This window comes from Barbatula barbatula (assembly GCF_947034865.1).
Source record: "Barbatula barbatula genome assembly, chromosome: 10".
NCBI lineage: Eukaryota > Metazoa > Chordata > Actinopteri > Cypriniformes > Nemacheilidae > Barbatula > Barbatula barbatula.
The window spans coordinates 23,252,072-23,273,202 of NC_136773.1; the positions used below are offsets into that span (position 1 = coordinate 23,252,072).

At 40.4% G+C, this 21,131-nt stretch overlaps 1 protein-coding gene across 1 annotated transcript in view; it reads left to right on the plus strand.

Annotated features, from left to right (window-relative positions):
* The window catches only part of fchsd2 (FCH and double SH3 domains 2), a 44,661-nt gene extending 23,535 nt beyond the window's left edge, over positions 1-21,126 (plus strand). Inside the window, exons 4-20 of the mRNA XM_079466087.1 lie at positions 843-922; positions 1,424-1,568; positions 1,656-1,789; positions 3,134-3,188; positions 3,283-3,411; positions 7,384-7,506; positions 7,811-7,906; positions 10,776-10,892; positions 11,575-11,679; positions 13,522-13,683; positions 15,242-15,376; positions 16,598-16,681; positions 17,343-17,520; positions 17,642-17,862; positions 18,231-18,402; positions 18,520-18,611; positions 18,988-21,126. Coding sequence (XP_079322213.1) covers positions 843-922; positions 1,424-1,568; positions 1,656-1,789; positions 3,134-3,188; positions 3,283-3,411; positions 7,384-7,506; positions 7,811-7,906; positions 10,776-10,892; positions 11,575-11,679; positions 13,522-13,683; positions 15,242-15,376; positions 16,598-16,681; positions 17,343-17,520; positions 17,642-17,862; positions 18,231-18,402; positions 18,520-18,611; positions 18,988-19,071 — 2,112 coding nt within the window. The 3' untranslated portion in view covers positions 19,072-21,126. The remainder of the gene's footprint in view (positions 1-842; positions 923-1,423; positions 1,569-1,655; positions 1,790-3,133; positions 3,189-3,282; positions 3,412-7,383; positions 7,507-7,810; positions 7,907-10,775; positions 10,893-11,574; positions 11,680-13,521; positions 13,684-15,241; positions 15,377-16,597; positions 16,682-17,342; positions 17,521-17,641; positions 17,863-18,230; positions 18,403-18,519; positions 18,612-18,987) is intronic.
* The last annotated feature ends 5 nt before the right edge of the window (positions 21,127-21,131 follow it).

Here is a 21,131-nt window from a genome sequence, read left to right on the forward strand (position 1 = left end):
GAGTTTTTAAAGGAGTAATTCACCCAAAAATGACAATTCTCTCACCGGTTACTCGCCGGTATGTTATTCCAATCCTGTGTGCCCTCATTCATGGAAGGCAAAAGAAGACATTGTCGGTTTGGAACAACATGAAAGTCAGTAAATGAGGAGTTTTTCTTTAATGAACATGTTGGGAAGTAAGTCTGCTGTGTGTCCAGTTGTGTTGTTATTTTTAACGGAAACCTACAATTTCATCCTTCACAATCCTTCATGGATTTCATCAAACGTGTGTGTGTGTGTGTGTGTGTGTGTGTATCTGTCAGTGAAGGTTTGTGTGTGTCACTGGAAGTGTCCGTTTGTCACTAGATTATTTTATGTGTGTGTGTAATTAAATGTGTATTTTGATGTGTGTTACGTGTGTGTATCTTACTGAATCTTTATGGATCTTCTTTGATCTTAAGGTTTAGGGGAAGAGCATAAAATATACAGTTTGTACAGTATCAAATCATTACGTCTATGGACTGTCCCTGTGGATACAATAAACCATACGTGGGTGTGTTAATCCTGTGCTAATGTTTAAGTGATATTTGGGTTTTTTGCTTTTGTCAAATACTCAAAACATGAGAAGAAAATAAAGCTTTGTTTGCATACTTATGCTAGAAACCTCAAGTGTGTATAAAATAAATAAACACATGAGAACCATAATCATCGACTTTTGTGCGATTCATAATTTGACAAATTTCAGTACCATCTGTTTATTTCTTGACATGCATACTATTAGGACAGAACGTCAAATGTGAAGCAGCATAAGAAACGAATGCGGTCTGGTTTCTGACACAGTTTTCTGTCTTAATGTTTTTCAGGCTCTGCAGAAGCTGGCGAGTCAGTATTTGAAGAGGGATTGGCCTGGTATCCAACCAGACGACCAGAGATCCGACTACAGGTGATTTCACTCAAGATCCTCCTCGACGAGTCTAAAATGAGATCACGAAGAATCTTTTGATGTTTTATGACTGACATATTTCCTCCAGGCACGCCAACCTGCCAGCCATAACTCGCTCTGTGACCGTACACAATGACAGCTTGTCTGTGATAAACCGCATGTGTAATAGAACATCACTTACACAAAACAACGACTGAGAACTGTGTAAACTTGGTCTGTTATGACGGCCAAAATACTATATATGTTTTCCTCATATTTAGGTGGTAGCACAATATGCATCTTGAAAGTATGAAAGATGATCTTCATCTGCGATCAATAAATGATCACAACTGACCATGTGAGCCCAACCTTTGCCTTGAGAACAGAATTACTCCTTCTAATCTGAATGAATCACATCATATGCTTTTAAACGTGCATACAAGCAGTCATCATGTGTTTTATCAGCGATGTATAATGTTCACGGTTATAAAAGCCTAATAAACCCCTTTTTTTCTGCCACAGGAATGTGTATGGAGTGTGGAGAGCCTACCTGGAAGGCACCGTGCAGGTGACCCAATCGCGCCTCAACGTCTGCGAGAACTACAAGAACGAGATTACAGACCCGGCCAAAACCGTTCGTTTCTACAAAGAGCAGCAGCTGAAGAAGGTATATCGAGCTCTCTGTACGAATGCGTGTTCTCTTGTGTCGTACTCCGTTACTTACCGGTCCTTTCTTTGTCCTCTCCGCCCGCAGTGCATTGAGCAGCTGGGCCGAATCCAGGCGGAACTCCAGGACTCGGTAAAAGATCTGGCCAAGTCCAAAAAGAAATACTTTGAGTCGGAGCAGATGGCACAGGCCGTGCGAGAGAAGGCTGACATCGAGTCCAAGTAAGCTCCTCTCCGGGAACGCACCATTCTGGGGCGTTACATCACCATAAACCAGTTCAAAAACAACCACGAATGTGAAGGATGGGCTGTTGGATGACTAGTGGACCACCCTTCAGTGGAACACAAATGAAGATATTTCAAGAAATGTCTCAATGGTTTTGTGTACATACAACGGAAGTGTGAAGTGTGGTGTCCTGCGGAAGAAAGAAAGTCATACAGGTTTGGAATGACATGAGGGGAAGGACGTTTTCGATCATACAGAACCGACTGGTTGGCATCTGTATCGCTCTTTCAGTTGATGTGAAAAGCTGTAGCATTTGTCTCCCAGATCGGAGGGGCGGCATCACAAACTCTGTGTCCGCAGCCCTGGCAGTGTCATTCGTCCAGATGCCTTCATTAAATATGCATCTCGCTGGCGGACACACAAGCCTCCTGCAGAGAACACCCCATTCTGTTCAAAGCTATTTATTAGCCCCGGACAGAATTTGTTAAACACACTCGAGCATCTCTCTCATCTTCATGGGCCGTTTGTATCCTCACTGCAATTGGCAATCTTCTATCTGGATAGGATTAGAAGGTGATGAGAAAGACAAGTCTATGTGTCTTGAGTTTACACAGAATTACTTCTATTGATTTGGCAATCGACATTGCCCTGCTTAGTATGGCTGGCAGTAAAGCGGAATGAGTTTGTTAGTTATTCTCAGCAATAAGTTACAGTTCTTTGTGTATCTAATTTCACGCAAAGTTGAGAAGAATGGGATTACCACACAACTCCGTTGACTATGTTGGCAAGTGCACAGCTAAATATTTGATCTAGTTTGTCTGAACCCTGCGATAATAAGATGGTTAATGATCATGTCTGACAGAGACAAATCAAACTTGTTTTCAAGTCATATGGATGCTTATGTAGCCCTTCAACACCTAAGAAAGTGTTGTGGGCGATTCACATTTCGCATCTTTTGCGCACGCAAACTCGTTATTTGAAATGTAGAAAACCGATTGTTGTGGTCGCACAATGTTCTAGACGCACCGGTGGCGCATCGAGATGGAAATAGTATTACTTTACGCACCGCGGGTCATTTGACTAGAGAAAGCGGTTCAGCTCACGTTTTTTGACGTCGAATGTGAATCGCCCCTTTGCGTGCTTTATTCTTGGACTTCATGTCCCGTGACAAAACCAGATCTTTACAAATCTTCTTTCGTTCCTTCTCAGGTTGCAGGAACGCAATTCTCTCCAGTTTGATTTATAATGTTTCCCTCCTCAGCTGAACGGGCGTTTCGATGTAGGATTACATTTTTTCGCTCCGGACGGCTCTAATATGAGTGTGATTTATATTCTCACAGGTCAAAACTCGGCCTCTTCCAGTCCAGGATTAGTTTACAGAAGGCCAGTGTGAAGGTAAACATCAGATTCTCTTTGGCCGTAAAACCAGATCTGCTCATCTTGACAACACAAACTGATGTTCCAGACTGTTTTGTGTGTGTGTGTTCAGTTGAAAGCCAAGAGAAGCGATTGTAACTCAAAAGCGACACATGCGAGGAACGAATATCTGCTCACGCTGGCGGCGGCCAACGCACATCACGACCGCTACTATCAGACCGACCTGGTGAACTGCATCAAGGTGAGTTTCACAACAAACACTGATCTTAACTCATCATAGCTAAGTTAGTACTATTTTTAGTTTGAAGGGCACTGCAAATGTTGGTTTTATTTATGTGGACATTAATGCAATGTAATGTGGATGTTTTTTCAAGGTATTCTGTTCAAACTTTTTTTTGGAGGTTTGAGCCTATATTTAAAAAATACTGTAGTATTGACTATACTTAACTCAAATTTCTTGATGCCATATTGTTTTTGAAACTTGAGTACTTTAGTATAGTGAATATATAGCACTATTGTATACATGATACTGTACCATCGCTTCACTAGGGTTTACTATAGTAAATACTTGGTTACTTGGTTCGCAGTGGATACGTTTATATCTTACATTAAAGCTTAATAAATGTCAGTTTGATCAAAGAATTACCATTATTGCTAAAACCGCTTTAATTAAGATTAAAAGTAAAAAAAACTATATATATATATAGACCAAAATCAATACATACTTAAGTTTTTTTACTTTTAATCTTGGCAGATGAAACTATGCACTTCCTGTGTAGATAACATCACAGGAAATAGCTCAGTTACAGAAAAGAAATATCAGCGTGTTGTAAATGCTTGAGTAAATCTCCTGTCTCTTTAAGAAAATAGTTTTGTTGTTTCTTTTGCAATGTGAGAAACGATTGTAATGGATTTCAAGGCTTTTGCTGTTGTATGTTTTAGGTTAAACTAGACATAAGTTTGTTCGTGAGAAACACGTCTGGTATTTGGATTATTCTGCCTCATTTTCTCAGGGTCACGTCACACATTTCTCTCTCTTTTTTTCTCAGGTGACATTTTTGTCACATTTTTATGACTGTATTTTCCTCGTGATTTTAACAGACCTAATGTTCCGCCCTCTCCGGTCTGTACACGTGTCTGTTTAATTCGTTTTGTATCAAATTGTTCTGGCGGTGAGTCTTCTGTTCTCATGTGAATGTGTTTGCCAGTATAAATCTATGTTTCATCTCGACAGCCTGACACTGGCTGCAGTTGTGGCCTTATTTAGTGGTGCAGACCCTTCAACCATCTCTTGAATTCTTCAGTGTCCGCCCTGATCTAAAACCTTTTGGGACACGCACATCTATGAGAATATACTGGCCAAACTGACCGCCCCAACCCACAGATACACATCAACCTCTGAGCAAACATTTCTAAAGCTGACCTCAGATTGGTCGGAGTCGTTCTTACTGCCCTGTATCTTCCTGTCCGATCTATATCTGTCATCTTTAGTAAAGGCCGAAAAAAGTTCGCAAGAACATGACCACTTTAAAATGAATACTAGGAAAAAGACAAACACTTCATGTTCGGCAGTCAGCACATGGAAGATAAATCAGACCGAAGTGATCAGATGCTGCCAATCGGTGATGAGAGTTTGGATTTCTTATTTATAAAACAAGTGTGTTAATTGGTAAGCACATCGCAAAACTTTTATTTTTTATTTATGTCGTTTTCTAACAATATATACAAAAATTTTTAAAGGAAAATAAAAGATGAATATCTGGGGGTAAGGGGGGGAAGCTTACCTCTTTATTGAAGATTAAGATTATATTTCTGTCTTTTCGGCATACTTGTTTTAAACCTAAATTTGACTTTTAGAAAACGGGTCATTTTCATTCCATACTTGAGTTGTTGATACAAGAATTTTAAGTGGAACTGGACTAAAATAGAGATGCATCCATATTATAAGCCTAACGGTTGTCTGTTTATAGTTACAAACTCTCTCTCTCTCTCCTCCATTGACCAGGTCTCATACGTGCCAGAGCTGATGTCTCTCCCTGCACAAACGAACAGATTCTCTTCATGTTGTTATAGGAGGGCATATTCTCTGTTCCACTCAGCTGCCTGATGGGCATTTGACCCCGGGCGATAGGAATGAAATATAAATGCTGAGGGCGAGAGAATCTGGATTGAATTATTGATAGGTGGAGGGTCAGTGCTTTAGGCCCACCAGCTGCCGAATGGCAGCCCCCTCTCCTTATTTCCCTTTGACTTAGCTGTACCTTGGTTATGGTCAAAATAGCAGATCTAATGTAATGATAGTAATTGATGATAACCTCTGTCAAACTTTCAGGTTCCATCGGGGATCTGTGTGTCACTGGCAGCTGCTCTTTAGCGCCCCCTGCTTTACAAACATGAATCTTGGTGACTGCTTGCAGTTTAAGTTTATTGGCAGATGGTTTTGCTCCATTGCTTTGTTTTTGTGTGTGTGTGTGAATGTGTGTATGGGTCGAGGTGAGAACATCGTGTGCTTCTTAGATGCGTGTTTGTGTGTGTTATGAGCACTCGGTCTGTTTTTGTGTCTGAAGCAGCTCTATAAAAACACTATTGTGTCATTCTTCTGCTTTGGGTTTTTATAGAAAGTTGACCTTTTACTGACCACACACACAACCTACCTTCCTTCCTTAAAGGAATATCCACCCAAGAACCCACCTTGTGTTCTTCAACACTCTTTGATCTGTGATCTATATATCACTTTGTCACACTTAAGACATTATTTATGATAAACATTATATTAAGATTAGTATACGATGAGAAGCTTTAATGCGCTTTTATTTGCTTCCAATCACTCTGATATTTACTCAACCTCAAGTTGTTCCAAATCTGTATCGTTTTTCCCAGATGAACAGAGAAAGATATTCGGAAGGATGCTTGTAACCAACAGACCTTTGACTACCATAGTAGGAAACACGTGTTTGTTCTGTTGAACACAAAAGAAGATATTTTGAAAAATGTAGGAAATTAAACCGTTCTAGGGCACGTTCTGGTTCTACTATGGTGGCCAAGAACTGTCTGGTAACAAGCATTCTTCCAAATATATTTCTCTGAAATGTATGGAAAGAATGAAAGGAAACATAAACAGATTTCTAGGGAAATGATGACATAAAGTGACATTAAGACATTCAATTCAGCTTCTATGTATAACTAACAGACAGCAGTTGCTTAATGTGCATTACAAATTTATTTTACTTCTTGGAAAAACATTGTGGACAATGTATGTGCGTCTGTGTTGTGTGTGTTTAGTGTTTCATTAATTCCCTGTGTGAGGCATCTGAGTGTAGGTATTCATTATACAGCCAACATGTTTGTTCAGCTGATGGTGTTGTTGCTTTTGCTTTGTGTGTGTGTACGAGAGAGAAGGAGAGAGAGAGAGAGAGAGAGAGAGAGAGCACAAAGTTTTCTTGTCCATCCGTGTGTTCTTATAACCCCAGGACACAAGAAGGATCCTTTTTCATGCATGGAGTCACATTTGGCAATGTTTTGAATGTGTGTGTGTTCAGTCATGACAAAACAAGCAAGTATAAGATCTCTCGCACCTTAGAAAGACAAATCATTCCACAGTGTGCCGATCTTGTATGAACCCGCACCCCTTTTCCCGTCCGCACACACAAACGTTACCGAATCTCAGGCTGGTGGGTGGAGTTGCACGGGACCCTATCAAAAGCAAGCAAGCATGTAATGAGTCAGTCTTTCTCATTCCGAGTCTGTGTGTCCGGAGAGCGCTGGCACCTGCCGTAACCCGGCGGCACCGTGTGTCCACTCACAGTCCGGCTCAATCCAGACTCCTCTGTGTGCTGTCAGGCCTCTGTGGCATTTCCAGTCCTCCCACAGCAAACAAATCAAAGCCTGTTTCCAGAACGCATTCCTTCCCAGTACAGCAGAACACGGAGGAAGTTCTGTTCTGTTGTTTTTGCACGTTAGTGGCTCTGGAATCTGAACTGGCTGATCTTTCTCAGCAGCTGCTGTGATCCAGAGGAGAAAACAGCACAGCCGTCGGTTCATTGCAGGTCTACGAAGAAAACATCTCATGCTTTCTCTTTCCTACAGCCGGCTGAATATGCGCCACGATATCCCACAATGCACTAGAGGAGTCTATCTGTCAGTCTTGACCTCTGAGAACACCCACGTCTCCTCTATTTAGTATAAATAAAATCTATAATCTGTGTGTCTTTAGGGTCTGGAGGGAAACGTGTATGACCATGTGAAGGATTATCTCATATCCTTTTGTCGTACTGAATTGGAAGCATTTCAAGCCATCCACAACACCTTCCAGTTCCTTCTGGAGAAGTCCAGCCGGGTGAGTCTCTCTCTCTCTCTCTCTCTCTCTCTCTCTCTCTCTCTCTCTCTCTCTCTCTCCATTCCCAGAAATAGACTCCTTCTGCCAGTTCCTCATTATCAGCTCCCATGTGAAGAAATCCCTACACACACGCACACCTCATGTCTTGAATGTGCTGACAAACACATCTGTCTGCATACTCCCCGCCCAATGGTTCTTGATTTTACATACCACTCATGTGAGGTATTGCGTGTGTGTATATATAGATGTTATGTGCATCTCTTACATTATCTTTAGATGTGATTTGATGTGTTTTTCTCTCCAGGTTATGCAGGACTTTAACCAGCAGTTGTTTCTGCAGGACAACCCCGTGTTTCACAAAGCACAAGACTTTCAGTTCCAGCCCTGTGACAGCGATATGGTGAGAATCACTGCGTTTCTGTTTCTATAATGTCAGAGGCACGCGTGTATGAGACTGAGCCCAACGGCAGGCTCTCATTTTTTCGCCACGCTGTAAAATAACACAAATGTACTTTGTAGCCGTGAAATAACCTGGGAAGGTGAATGTGTCTTTAGGATTAGCAGATCGGCAGAAAACTCACGTCTGGTTTTCATCTTTCCTAAACATCATGTTTATTGGTTGATTGGGATTCATTGGTTTTGTTACTTTTTCAAGATCAAGATTTTATTCATTGTTAACAGCGTCAGCAACGCATACGTCACAAGAGTGCTAAAAAATTCCCTCACTATTTCATCGTCACCTATTTTTAGCGCGACACATCTGAGTGGCTCTGGGAACAGAATTTCTTGTTCCTGTGTTGATGTAAAAAAAACATCCTGCGTTCTTTCAACGCTCTTCTTTCATCTGCCTTTATTTGATGAACGTACCTTTCATGTTGAGCCACAATTCTGCTCAAATGTGATCATTTCATTTTCTTTTTTATTTACATTTATTCATTTATTTAGCTCACTTTCTTAAAGTGATAGTGACATGACATCGCTGAGGCAACTTGTCACTTTATATGCATAAAGTAATTAAGTTATATTTTTATATTTATAACAATCTCAAAATGCTAAACGATACGTGCGAGAAAACTGTATTTTAAACTTATTTAGTGAAATAAGAAATGACCTACGAGTGCACTAAAATAAAATATGACGACACATCCATAACTTCTCATGGTGTCTTGTAGACATTTTTGGGTGAACTGTTCCTTTAATAGTGTTACTATCACATACTAAATTATTCACATAAAATAAACGAATAATTTATTTGTCGAATGAAAAGTGTAAATAACAGTATGGTTTTATGGCTGAAGCATTCAAAAACTCTCTGTCTCTTTCTTTCTTTTATTGACTGTTGTTCTATCCTGTAGTCTAATTTAAGAGAACTTCAGTGGTTGGTATGTTTCTAAACATCTCTCTCTCTCTGACTGCATTACTGTTTCTAACTCCTTTTCCTGTCTTCTAACACTTCTAACCTGTGTGTGTGTACATCTTGTCTCTGCTGCTCTCTGGCTCAGACTCTCGGTTCCGTCCAGCGGTTGGTGGACATTGAGCCGTCGGCCGTCAGTGTGATGAGAATGACTCTGGCGCAGGTACATGCCGTCAGCTGATCCTCATGTCCCATCATGCCTCGGTCTTGTGCGGTATTATCATCTCTGGTGCTGGCTCGTTCACATGACAGTGATTTTCGCTTTTTATTGCATCCGCACCACCAGACAAAGCCTGATAAACCATTTAAAACTTTTGACTATTTGAGCCGCGCGTCTTCACAACGGAGAATCCCATCACACGCGCGCTCAGGAACATTTGTGTAATTTATCTTTTGCCGCTATATCCTCTGATATCTTTATTTAGCGCCAAACACGCTTTATCTTAACCCTTTCCAGATAAATGGACACACAACAGTATATAAAATACAGAGAATATTAAAGCATTTGTATCCATCAGTCTGTTTACTGCTATATGTCTCCAACCTTTATAGGAACTTGTGATATTATATTAACCATAACGTTTTTATCTACATTTATCATTAGCATTATTAACACGTAAAGATTTGCGACCCTGTGAAAACCCAGGCTAACCTCTCATTACCACTTCTAGTAAGAGGGCATTCTTCTAAAACCACAGAGCCTATACATAGGCTACATATATCAAAATATAAAATATATGGCCTGATAAAAATATGACTCAATATTTTTTTGTTTTCAAAAAACATATGGTCCGGACCGCCGTTTGGAGGAAAATATAAAGACTGGACCTCTTTAAACCTTAATTGAATACCCCGTTATAGAGCATCCGGTTTGAACGCTTTCAGATTTTCCACACATGCAGAAAGCACTGTCCGTCTCCCAGAATGCATCTCACCGTGAGTCTGCAGCAGAGACACATGGGATTGATTAGGCCTTCACTGAGCTCTTCACATCCAGATGGAGGCTTGCACGCTGTCATGTGTTTTTGCCAGCAGACTCGGGCTTCCCAGCATGCACTGCACCTCAGCCTAAGGGCGCAGGAAGAGGATAAACAGGAAGACGAGAGCACGGCTCTACAGGAGAGTTTATTTGTTTTTAAGAAGCGTCTGTCTGCTGATGTTGACATCGGATTGATGTGGCAGCGTTGAGTAGCGACTCCTCTGTTAAAGTGCTTGAATTCAATTTGTATTGACGTGCCGTCAGACTCGCGACAAATAAACACGCGCGTCCGCACACACAAGGCAGGTTGCATCATTCATTGTCTTTCATTGTTATGCTTGCCGAAGGTTTGAAAATGATCCATTGATTAACTATAGTGACCATAGTTTTTGTTTCTGTTTGAAGTAAAATCATAGTAAACGGAAAGTTACTATGGTGTCACCATGGCATTTGCATCAAAACTATTGTAATACAAATAGTAATCAATCTGCCAAACATGGATACTACATTTTTATTCTAGCAAAACCTCTTAATTTTCCTAAAGGTTTTCCCAGAAGTCATGAGATACTACCTCCCCCCCAAAATCTTTATCTTCAGATAAAAGAATTGTACAGTACTGTGTCTTCAAGCCTGACGTTTAAGCCTGCTAAACTTCTCTGATAATCCGAGCGAGTTCATTCATTTCAATTCAAATAGATTAAATAATGTCGTTCAGTTTTTATATCAGAGAGGGGAAAGCGGTCTAAGCTCTTTTCCTGCATTTGTTCTGGATTTTTAATTATAAATGCAATGAGTTCAGACTATCGGGTCTGATCTTAGACCTGCGATTCAGGCAGGTGTGTGTTGCCGTGGTAACCAGTCCTCCGTGTGTTTCAGAGTCGGCAGCTGGAGTCGGAGACGGGCACCACCGAAGAACACAGTCTTAACAAAGAGGCGAGGAAATGGGCCACACGGGTGGCCCGCGAACACAAAAACGTCATCCATTACAAACGGGTGAGAGGCGTCACGTCATACACACACATGCAGGCGACATCACTATCACAACTTAAAAATAACGGCCATTACACACACACTTAAACAGAATTATGGGTACGCTGATGAGTCACACAATGTTACAAACATTCATTACATGTACTGTTGACACCCAAATGCTCATGAAAACAAATACATACACTGTTATCATAATAAATCTCACTAACTTTAAATAAATCTGACATCTCGGAAGATTACAGTTCATAAAAAGGTTGCATTAAAAAAGTCAACAGTTTGTATTTGTATTGTTTTCATGACCCCCACATACTGTAATGCAGACATTTCACTTTTGAGTTTTTTGCCTTTTATTCATGGGTTTTCTCATTTGATTCCCATTTCCTCTGTTACAGTAATATTCGCTTGTTGTTATAGAAGTGGTAAAAAACGTCTCTTTCATTGTTATACAAATGTGTCCAAATATAAGACCTGACTGCCTTGGTGATTTTTGCATTGATAGATAACCAGAAAATGTTTTGACAAAGTTATTTACACGTGTGACACATTTTTTAGAAAGTTGTGGTTCTGATTAAGATTCAAAAGTGTGACTCAATCAGAAATACTGAGCTTGTGTTCTGGTGTGATTTGTAGATTATTTGCTTAATGAGTAAAATGAATTGAGCTGTTTAATCATTTTTATTGACAGACTCTTGAGGAGTGTGAGACGCTCGTGACTCCGACCACGGAACAGAGCCGGAATGAGCTGGAATTCCGAATAGAGGAAGCCAAAGAGAACATCCGTAAAGCAGAGGTGTGTGTGTGTGGCTTTACCTGCAAAACAACAACATTACATCAAAATCGACGTTTTCTTCGTACATGTTCTTATTCTTATTGTTCATGATTGATTTGTATCTATATCTTTCATTTTCAAATGTGTGATCTTTTTTGTATGTCTGTTCACCTCCGAATCGATCACATAATGAAAGTTAAAATACGATGTGAATGTTTCATGTTGATTGATGCTTTCTGGTGAGAACGTTTAGTAAAAAATGCCTGCCAAAAAATCTGCCTAAAGGTTTTTGTGTAAAACATTTATCCAGTATACAAAGACAGGCACAAAGTAGTTTTTTTTCCGAAACATCTCCGTATCGATCAGGTCACAGTCAAGCTGAAAGTTTCTTTTTCTAGATCAATTCATCTCTTAATGTCCTGTCCTCCTCGTACCCATTACTAACATCAGCCACAGCGCCCTCTTCTGGGCCTACTTGGGACCTCCATTAATGCTTAAAAATGACATTTGTCATCATTTTCTTCCCCTTGTGCTGTTTCAAACCTTTAAGACTTTCTGTCTCATGAGTTCTGAGTTGTTCAAGCAATGACGGTAAAAAATGGACAAAATGCAGCACGGTGTAAATACAAATGCGCTGTATTTTAAGTTCTCCGCTTTATTTATTTGTTGTCTGCATATCTTGAATATATCATTATTATCGTATGGTTTCTGCTCGATCAGCCACCATATGCTTTCATTGTATGAAAGTGAGTATACTGTATATCTTCAGTTCCAGTCAACATACAGGTTTGAAACAACATGATGGTTATGAAATGGCATTATTTTTATATCTGTGGAAACGATGCTCTGGGCAGTTATGAATGACATTATAATACTTAAATGAATCAACTCGATATAGCAGATCCCAATGGCGTTTTCCCGAAGCACTATCTTTCTTTTTCTGTTTTAAACTTGAATCTCCTGCAGCCACATTGCCTGAATTCACCATTAGTTGTTACAGATCATTAAATATTTAACAGCGCCATTAAGAACTGATGGAAAAACAAGAACAAAACAACAGACCAGTGGAACGTGAAGTTTGGTTCGAAACACCAGAAAATCTTAAACTTTGTCAACAGTTATAACAATTATAATTGGTCCTTAATTGTTTCCTTCCCTTTAGAATTGCACAAAGATTATGTTTTGGTTTACGAAGCGCAAAGCTGTTTGTTTAAAATGGATGAGTCTTCAGAATGTAGATTTGCATCGGTGTAAATAATGAGAATTGCTGAAGTGTTGGTTGTGTGTGGACACCTGTACGCTCCTCTGAGATCACGCTGATGGTTTGTTAATGAGGGAAGTGATGGAGAAAAGCTCTCCGGCATGCGTGTCGAGCTCTGATGATGAGACGCTCGCATTCCCAGCAGTCTCCTCTCATCCATTATTCTCGGTCTCAGAACATAACTTTCAATGACTTTCACCCAAAGTCAAGAGAAATGCAGCTATTTTCCATAATGAAAATGAAGACGGTTTTTAAGCTTACATGTTTTTTTTCTACTTTATACCGGTTTAATCTCCAGAGTAAACTCATTTCACAGACATTATCATGTTTACATTAAGTTCCATTAGCCAGTATCAAAAAGCGGCATTGTTCAGCTTTAAGGACGTTATTACTATTTTTTGCATCGTGACATGAAAATACTTTCATTTTTTAATCATAATATTTACTCATTTGAATATCTTAGGTTTTAATAACCTTGTTTTCCAGGGATGAAATGATTGAATAGTTTCCATTTTAAGTGTAATTTATCAGAGCCTTTAAAACATATTTTCATATACTGTCTTTTAGTTTTGAAAACAAATCTCTCTCTCTCTGTGTTTCAGACGGTAAAGCTGAAGGCTGAAGCTCGTCTGGATCTTCTGCGGCAGGTTGGCGTCTCAGTGGACACATGGTTAAAAAGCGCCATGAATCAGGTGATGGAGGAGTTAGAGAATGAGCGCTGGGCATCGCTGCCCACCCTCACCACCCACGACCTCTCTCTTTCAGTAAGTACATCATTTACACACTCCTAAGAAATTGTGCGGAAAACAACACTTTCTGTTTTGTTTTAAAGTGCTGAAGTATCCCCAACTGAGCTCCCAAACCTACAGGACTCACCACATAAAACAATCTGACCGGTGGTAGTGCTGGAGTACACTGTGATGTACTGTAGGAGAGCGAACCATGAGCACAGACGTTAGCCAAAAATAATTGTCTTCAATTTATTCACCCTTATGTCGTTTGGAACCTGTACCTGGCTATTTCTTCCGTGTAGCGCAAAAGACGATATTTTGTATTCATACAATAGAAGTCAGTGGGGTTCAATGTTGTTAGGTTATCAACATTATTCAAACTATCTTCTTTTGTGTTCTGCAGAAGAAAGAAAGCCAGATAGGTTTAGAAGGACATTAGGATGAGTAAATGTAAACTAAACCTTTAGGCACAAATATAGTTAAGTTCCAGAGTAAAGCTCAGGTGTTGCAAGGTCATTGAAAAAAGAGGTGAGGGGACCTCGCACAGTCTGTGAATTCATATTCAACTCACAACACCCTGCAGCACAGACAGAGAGACAGACAGACACACAGCGAGCGACCAAGATGGAGTGAAAGAGACGGAGAAAGCGAGATGCCTCTCAGTTGGTAGAACATTGCATTAGGGCGGGGTTTGATTCCCAGGAAGCGCTTTATAGGACACAATATATAGTTTTAAATCGTCTAACAGAAGGAATAAATGTAAAACATGTCAGATGTAAAGAGAGAAGGAAATTTAAGAAAAGTTAAAGGATGGTTCACCCAAAAAATAAAAAAAGTTCTGTCTTCATTTACTCACCTTCAAATCTGTACAAATGTATTTGTTTTGATGAACATGAAGAATGCTTGTAACCAAACCGATCTTTGACTACCATATTAGGATAATTTGCTTTATAAATGTGTTTGTTCTGTTAGACGATATTTTCAAGAATGTATATAGCAAACCGTTCTGGGCACCATTGTCATTTTTCCTACTATGGTAGTCAATGGTGGCTAAAAACAAAGAAGTATATACAGATTTGAAACATCCCGAGGGAAAATTATGACAGAATTTATATTTTTGGGTTTCCCGTTTATTTTTCAGATTGAAGAAACTGAAAAAAATACATTGAAATAATAAGAGAAATGTTAGTCTGTCTATGGAGGACTCTGTAGTGTAGAAAATAGAAATATTATCCACAGGCTTTATGATAACAATGACCTTGTGTTCTCCCACAGCCCCTAATCTCTGTGGTGTTTAATGTCAGCGGTGGGTGTGGCTAATGTCTCTCTTTCACAGTCTCGAGCCAATAAAAGCCGGTTATGTTAGACATGCATTATGTCTCTGAATGGTCATGGGTATGAGTTTCGGTGCCTGTGATCTGCGCACCGTTGCCACGTTTGTACTCGTGGGGACTGTGGTCACCTGATCACCTCCTGACCAATGAAATTACCTGCCTTCCACACACCTGCCCGCTTTCAACCAGTGGAATGTTTGGCTTCGTATAAACAAGACCCTAACCCACCCTAATAAAAGTGGCATTTGTTTGTGTAGACCACGGTGGATTTAGAGCGAGAGGAAGGAGAAGAGTTAGAGGAGAACATGGAAACGCATGACGACAGCAGCTCAAGTCCTTCGGGGACCTTGAGGAACTATCCGCTCACCTGTAAGGTGGTTTACTCCTACAAGGTAAGAGAAGATGCCAGGCTTATACAGTTTACCAAACGTAAGGTTTTCATATAAACCCTGTCAGTCTTTCTTCACAAACACGATGCTGTTTCGAATGCCTTGTTGTCATGGATTTGGTCACGTGATTTAGTTTGAAACGTGAAACTTTCTGAAACTTAAGTCATCACATCAATGGCACCTGATTGAAAACAAAGACAAATTGTGTCCTGTTTGTCCGGTCTGTGATTCTTGAGATGTGTTCAGGTCACTCTGTGTGTCTAGAAGTAAAAAATATGATCAATTTCTAAATGTAGCTATTTTACAGCATTCATGTTGAGAAAGGTCCAGTGTGTGACTTTTTGGAGGATCTTTTGACAGAAATGCAATACAATATACATAACCATGTTCAGAGGTGTAATATAAAACTGAGATATCCCATGCATTTCAATGCTCATTCTGAAATTATTAGTCATCCCGAGGCCCCCTTGCTGGCTACGGCCCCCCTGTTGAGAAAGTTGCTCTAAACGGACGGTTTCCTAAATACGTTATCTCATTCGGGAAAGAAGCGAAAACGTGACAACAGCTTAATCTGGTGGAGTTGATCGCAATTCACAACCTCGCGTCCTTCTTAGATTAGCAATTTCTTTTTCTCCAGGGGTTTATTTTCTCAGTATCTCAGCTCCATAATGTTCATTCTTTTTGTGAACTCAGAGGGTAGAGCATGGCACTAGCAACGCCAAGATCGTAAATTCAATCCCAGGGAATTGCACATACTTCGAAACAAATGTACAGTATAATGCAATTTAAGTCACTTTGGATGAAAGCGTCTGCCAAATGCGTAAATGTAAATAAGTAAATAGTTTGCTGGTTAGGCCTGGTCTCCCTCTGAGGTTTTTTTCTCCTCCAATGGAGTTGTGGGTTCCTCGCCACCGTTTGCCTGACCGGGGGGCTGCTAGAATTTGATAGTCTTATTTAATGAACACCGCATTTAGGAATTTATTGTGTGTCTGATATTGCAACTGTGTTTTGACTTCCATAACCTTTTATGTTTTACTTGTAGTCAATCTTTTCTTGTACAGCTGCTTTGTTACAATGAAAATTGTAAAAGCGCTATATAAATAAAGCTGACTTGACTTAACTTGAAAGGCACATGTTGGTAGGTTAGGGTTGTTGCCTGACATTGAAAACAAATGTAACTCTTAGTTAATGTAGGTTTTTATTATAATCTCTCTCTCTTTCCAGGCCTCCCAGCCGGATGAGCTAACAATCGATGAGCATGATATGTTGGAGGTCATAGAAGATGGAGACATGGAGGACTGGGTGAAGGTGAAGCACACGTGTTCTCATGCAGATGCGGCGTCAATGCCTGCTCTTCATTTCCACAAATCAATAACACTGTGCGCTTAAAACACACACAGAAAAATGCAGCTCTTTGTGTTTTCTTACAAATGTGTTGCATTATCATTAAAGAGTAAATATATTGTGATTTTTAAGGATCTACTTTGGTTCATGGAGTGTCCAACAACAAGTTTACGTATATACACGGTGTAAAAACAATTACATTTTCTAATAATAGGCAGTTATTGTTACCTTACTTCTTGACTGACTCTCAAATGATTCGTTCGGCGATTCATCTGTCTATTCCCCTCCCTTTCCGTCATACTGTTCTAATCTGATTGGTCAGATGGTCTAGTCTGCTGTGATTGGTCTACCGTGAGAAGTGTCGCAAATGGAACGTAGGCGGCATTACACAGAGTAATGCAAATCTGACCCGGAACTGAAATTAAAACATAGGGTCGGCTCGTTGGCGACTCCTTTTTTCCCAAGCCAATGACTTTATTCGTTCACTTTCAGCTTTGCAACGCAGCAGACGTCTTACATTCACACACAGCAACATTACACACCGTATATCATATCATTTCAATGACATTTTAATAGTTTCTTTGTAATGAAATGTTTTGGACACGTTTTCTCGTTGCATTTCTAGGCGCGGAATAAGTCCGGTCTGGTGGGCTACGTTCCAGAGAAATACCTGCAGTTCCCCACGTCCAACAGCATTCTGAGCATGCTGCAGTCTCTCGCCGCTCTGGACTCACGGTCACACACCTCCAGTAACTCCACCGAACCCGAGCTGACCTCCGGAAGCTTCAACGGAGACGCCAGCAGTGAGTCTCTAATACAATAAACACTGAATTCTGTTGATGCGGACGTTTAACTTGCTCTCTTGGCTTCAAACTGTTCACACCTAATTTCAGAAATCCCTCTCTCTCTTTGCCTCTCTCTCAGTGAGTTTTGCTAAGGCCATGTACGACTATGAGGGTCAGACAGACGACGAGCTGTCCTTCCCAGAGGGCGCCATCATCCGCATCCTCAACAAAGACAACCAAGAGGACGACGGCTTTTGGGAGGGCGAGTTTAACGGCCGAGTCGGGGTCTTTCCATCCGTGCTGGTGGAGGATTTGACAGCCTCGGAGAACGGAGACTCTCACTGGCTGACGGACGTGCAAGTAAGAAACTTAACTTAAGCTTTCTCCGCTTTGTAAGCATTGAAACTCAGTGTTATGTCTGATGTCTGGTATGTGTGACCGGTACAGGCGCGGTCTCTTCCTTCCTGTAATTAGTGTGTTACCCGCCGGCGTGCCAAATCTGTGCCAGGCCAAACTCCGCCCACCTTGGACGGAGCGGGGAAGCTATTAAAAGTGCCTGATCAACTTCCAAATAATCATTTTAACAATTGTTTATAAACCTTGCTATATTTTAAACATTTTATGACAGAAATACCAAAACAGACCAAATTCCAGAAGAGCTAGTGGTTTATGACAAACCCATAAATGTAATGCTTCCAAAACACAAACACGTGTTGTGTCATTCACAGGTGTCACCGTGCCAAAGGCTTCATTCTTCTCTTCCTCCTTTGCCGTTATACGATCAGCCTCCCTGCAGTCCATACACGAGCCCGGAGACAAGCTCCGCCCCCTCCCTGCCCCGCTCGCCGTCCGTCAACGGAGAACACAAACTGCCCACGCTGCAGAAAGCACCTGTTCACAGTAAGACACGGAGTCGCCATCTTCACTCATCATATCTGTGTGTCAAAAGCAGACATTTCCCCAGCTATGAGTCTGAATGTTGAAAATAAATGTGAGACACTTTTCTGCTTGGTTTAGATCACAATTCCACCTTAAGTCCAGAGAGTCCAGGTTTCTCCCAACCGTCGAGACTCACTCCAGACGGATCCGGGCCTGGCAAACTCAGACCCGTATGTGAACTATAGATTTCTATATGATTTTAATGGGTTTTTGTTATATATTACATAAAACTATATAATAATATACCTCAAAGGGATAGTGAAAATTCTGTCATGATTTACTCAACCTCGAGTTGTTACAAACCTGTATGAATGTCTGTGTTTTGTTGAACACAAATAACGATATTTGGAAGAATGTCAGCAAATGAAATTTCTGTGGCATCATTGACTACCCGATTAATATGAACTATTATTTGATATTTTGAAGCATTACGATTACTATTACTATTTGCATTATGACATCATTTTCAATTGATGTTCATTTAAACATCCTATAAATCCTTGTATTCTGGTAATAGCAATCGAATAACAACCCCTGTGTCTGTAGGTTCGGGCAGCTCCTCCTCCTCCAAAGCAACACCCACGAAAGCCGGTGGAGAAAACTGAAGAGGTGGAGATCACGCTGGTGTAGAGCTCCGCCCCACTGGCCGGAGAACAACCCCATTTGACCTCGAACTCCTCCCACTGCTCTCCGGAAAGGGCCGTAGAACAGCATCTCGATGGCATCGCCACCTCTTTTCCTAAAAACACCTACACGGGCTGTTTGGTGCCTTAAAGCGCTTTCATGCCAAACATTAATCCTTGTATTCGTAATTATTGTAAAAAGTTCATAAATCCACTCAACGACAGCAACATTTATGCAAATAGACGGATGAGTAGAAACAAGGATTTTGCAGGTGTTTGTTGATTCGACAGACTTGCACATTCATGTCTTCAGCGGGCTTTTCAAGAGCCGCTAGGAACGCCGGGAGAATACAGAAGGACGGGAATGTTCGGGGTCGATCGGGAATATTTACCATTTACGTATTTTCATGTGTAACAGCACAGTACATTACTGTCGTCATAGGAATGTGTGAGATCAAAGGGACATCTCAAGGAGAAAGGGAACTGTACATACGGTTGTATGAAAAGAGAGGAGAGGAAAAGTGGAAAGAGGGGACGGAGACGAGAGATAGATAGACAGAAGAGAAGAACGGCGGGTTCCTTTCCTCTTTTCTGCTCTTTTGCCTCCTTCCCCCAGCTGGGATATTTCTCTTTGTCGTGTTGATCTGAAAAATGTACTAACCTACAAAACTATATCCTTCCTCAGCTTTTCATTATGAAGACCAGTGTTTGTACGTATTACTAATATTTAGTCCTCAAAAGAACTCGTGGAGACAGATTTAAGGATGTTGTGACGTTTCTGAGCGAAAATGTGTTGACGTGTGTGTGTGTGTGATCGGACGGAACATAATCATTGAAATGTACAGACGAATATACAAATATCAGTTAAAGGGCTTTTTCCAGCCTAACGCATTTGTCATTGTATCACCACTGTCCAGAACAACATGAGAGACTTTTTCTTTTGGTTTTTTAGCAGTATTTAAATGGGGATGAATCGGTTTGATGTTGTGAGTGTTGGTTCCCTCAAACAAGCACAGAAAGACTGTTATATGATGGAAAGACTGATGTGGAGATGTGTCGTTTGAATCTTTTGTTGTGTCCTAAGTGCATTTCCTCTGTACGGGGGGCAGCTACCTTCTTATGTTTTTCTTTTGTGGCATTTCATTGGTACAATTGAAATGCCTGTAGTTTACATCATCATGGATTTATCATCTGTAAAGTTCTCCATGTGCATATCTTTTAACGTGTCCCTGCACTTTTCTGGATTTACAGTGCTTTGACTGACCCTTTATTTTATACGGTTTTATTTGTCTTTGTATCCCAGCTGCCTCTCCTCAATGCTAAAGCTGCTCGAGCTTGTGTTATTAATCTTGAACGTGTGATTGGTTATAATTTTCACGCACGGTTATGTAAGAGATATGTTTATTCCATAACGTAGATAATGGAAAGAGATAAAAAAAAGCTCCATTTTGTGAAATGGTACCATAGTTCTGTTAAGCAAGAACAGGGTGTTTATGAAAAGAACTTGAGTGTGTAAGAGTGAGATGATGTAGAAAAACAAACATTTGTTCGGTAGCCTTTTTGTTTTTAATCAGAGCGGAAGATGTTGGAAAATCTTCCCTTTGTTTTCTATTTTCCTCGATCACAGCCTATTTTCTTGTTGATCTCGTTGAGATCTTTTGAATGTTATCGAACTTGTTTTGAAGTTTATGGTTAGAGGTTAAAGCCCATCGTGTCAAAAACTGTTCTCGCCTACAAAACGAACGCAAATTTAGGATATTTTTATGACGCTTCCAGTTTTCTTGGCCAGTTTCACTCTTTGGAGCTTCTTCAATAGCGTTAGCTGCATAGTTTAGTTATTTTATTTCAAAGTGTTTTTATTTGCATTTCTTAAAATTTGAAAGTAATTCAGAGCTGCTAGAGAACAGATGGAACAACAACAATTGACTGTTGCCCGCAGTGACAATATCAGAGAACAGGTGAAAAATATTCTTTCTGCATATCATTAGCTGTAAAATTATTTGTATTTATTGTGTACAAATGTTAAATAAAAAATTGAGGAAAGTTCCTCTGTTTTTTTGTTGTTGT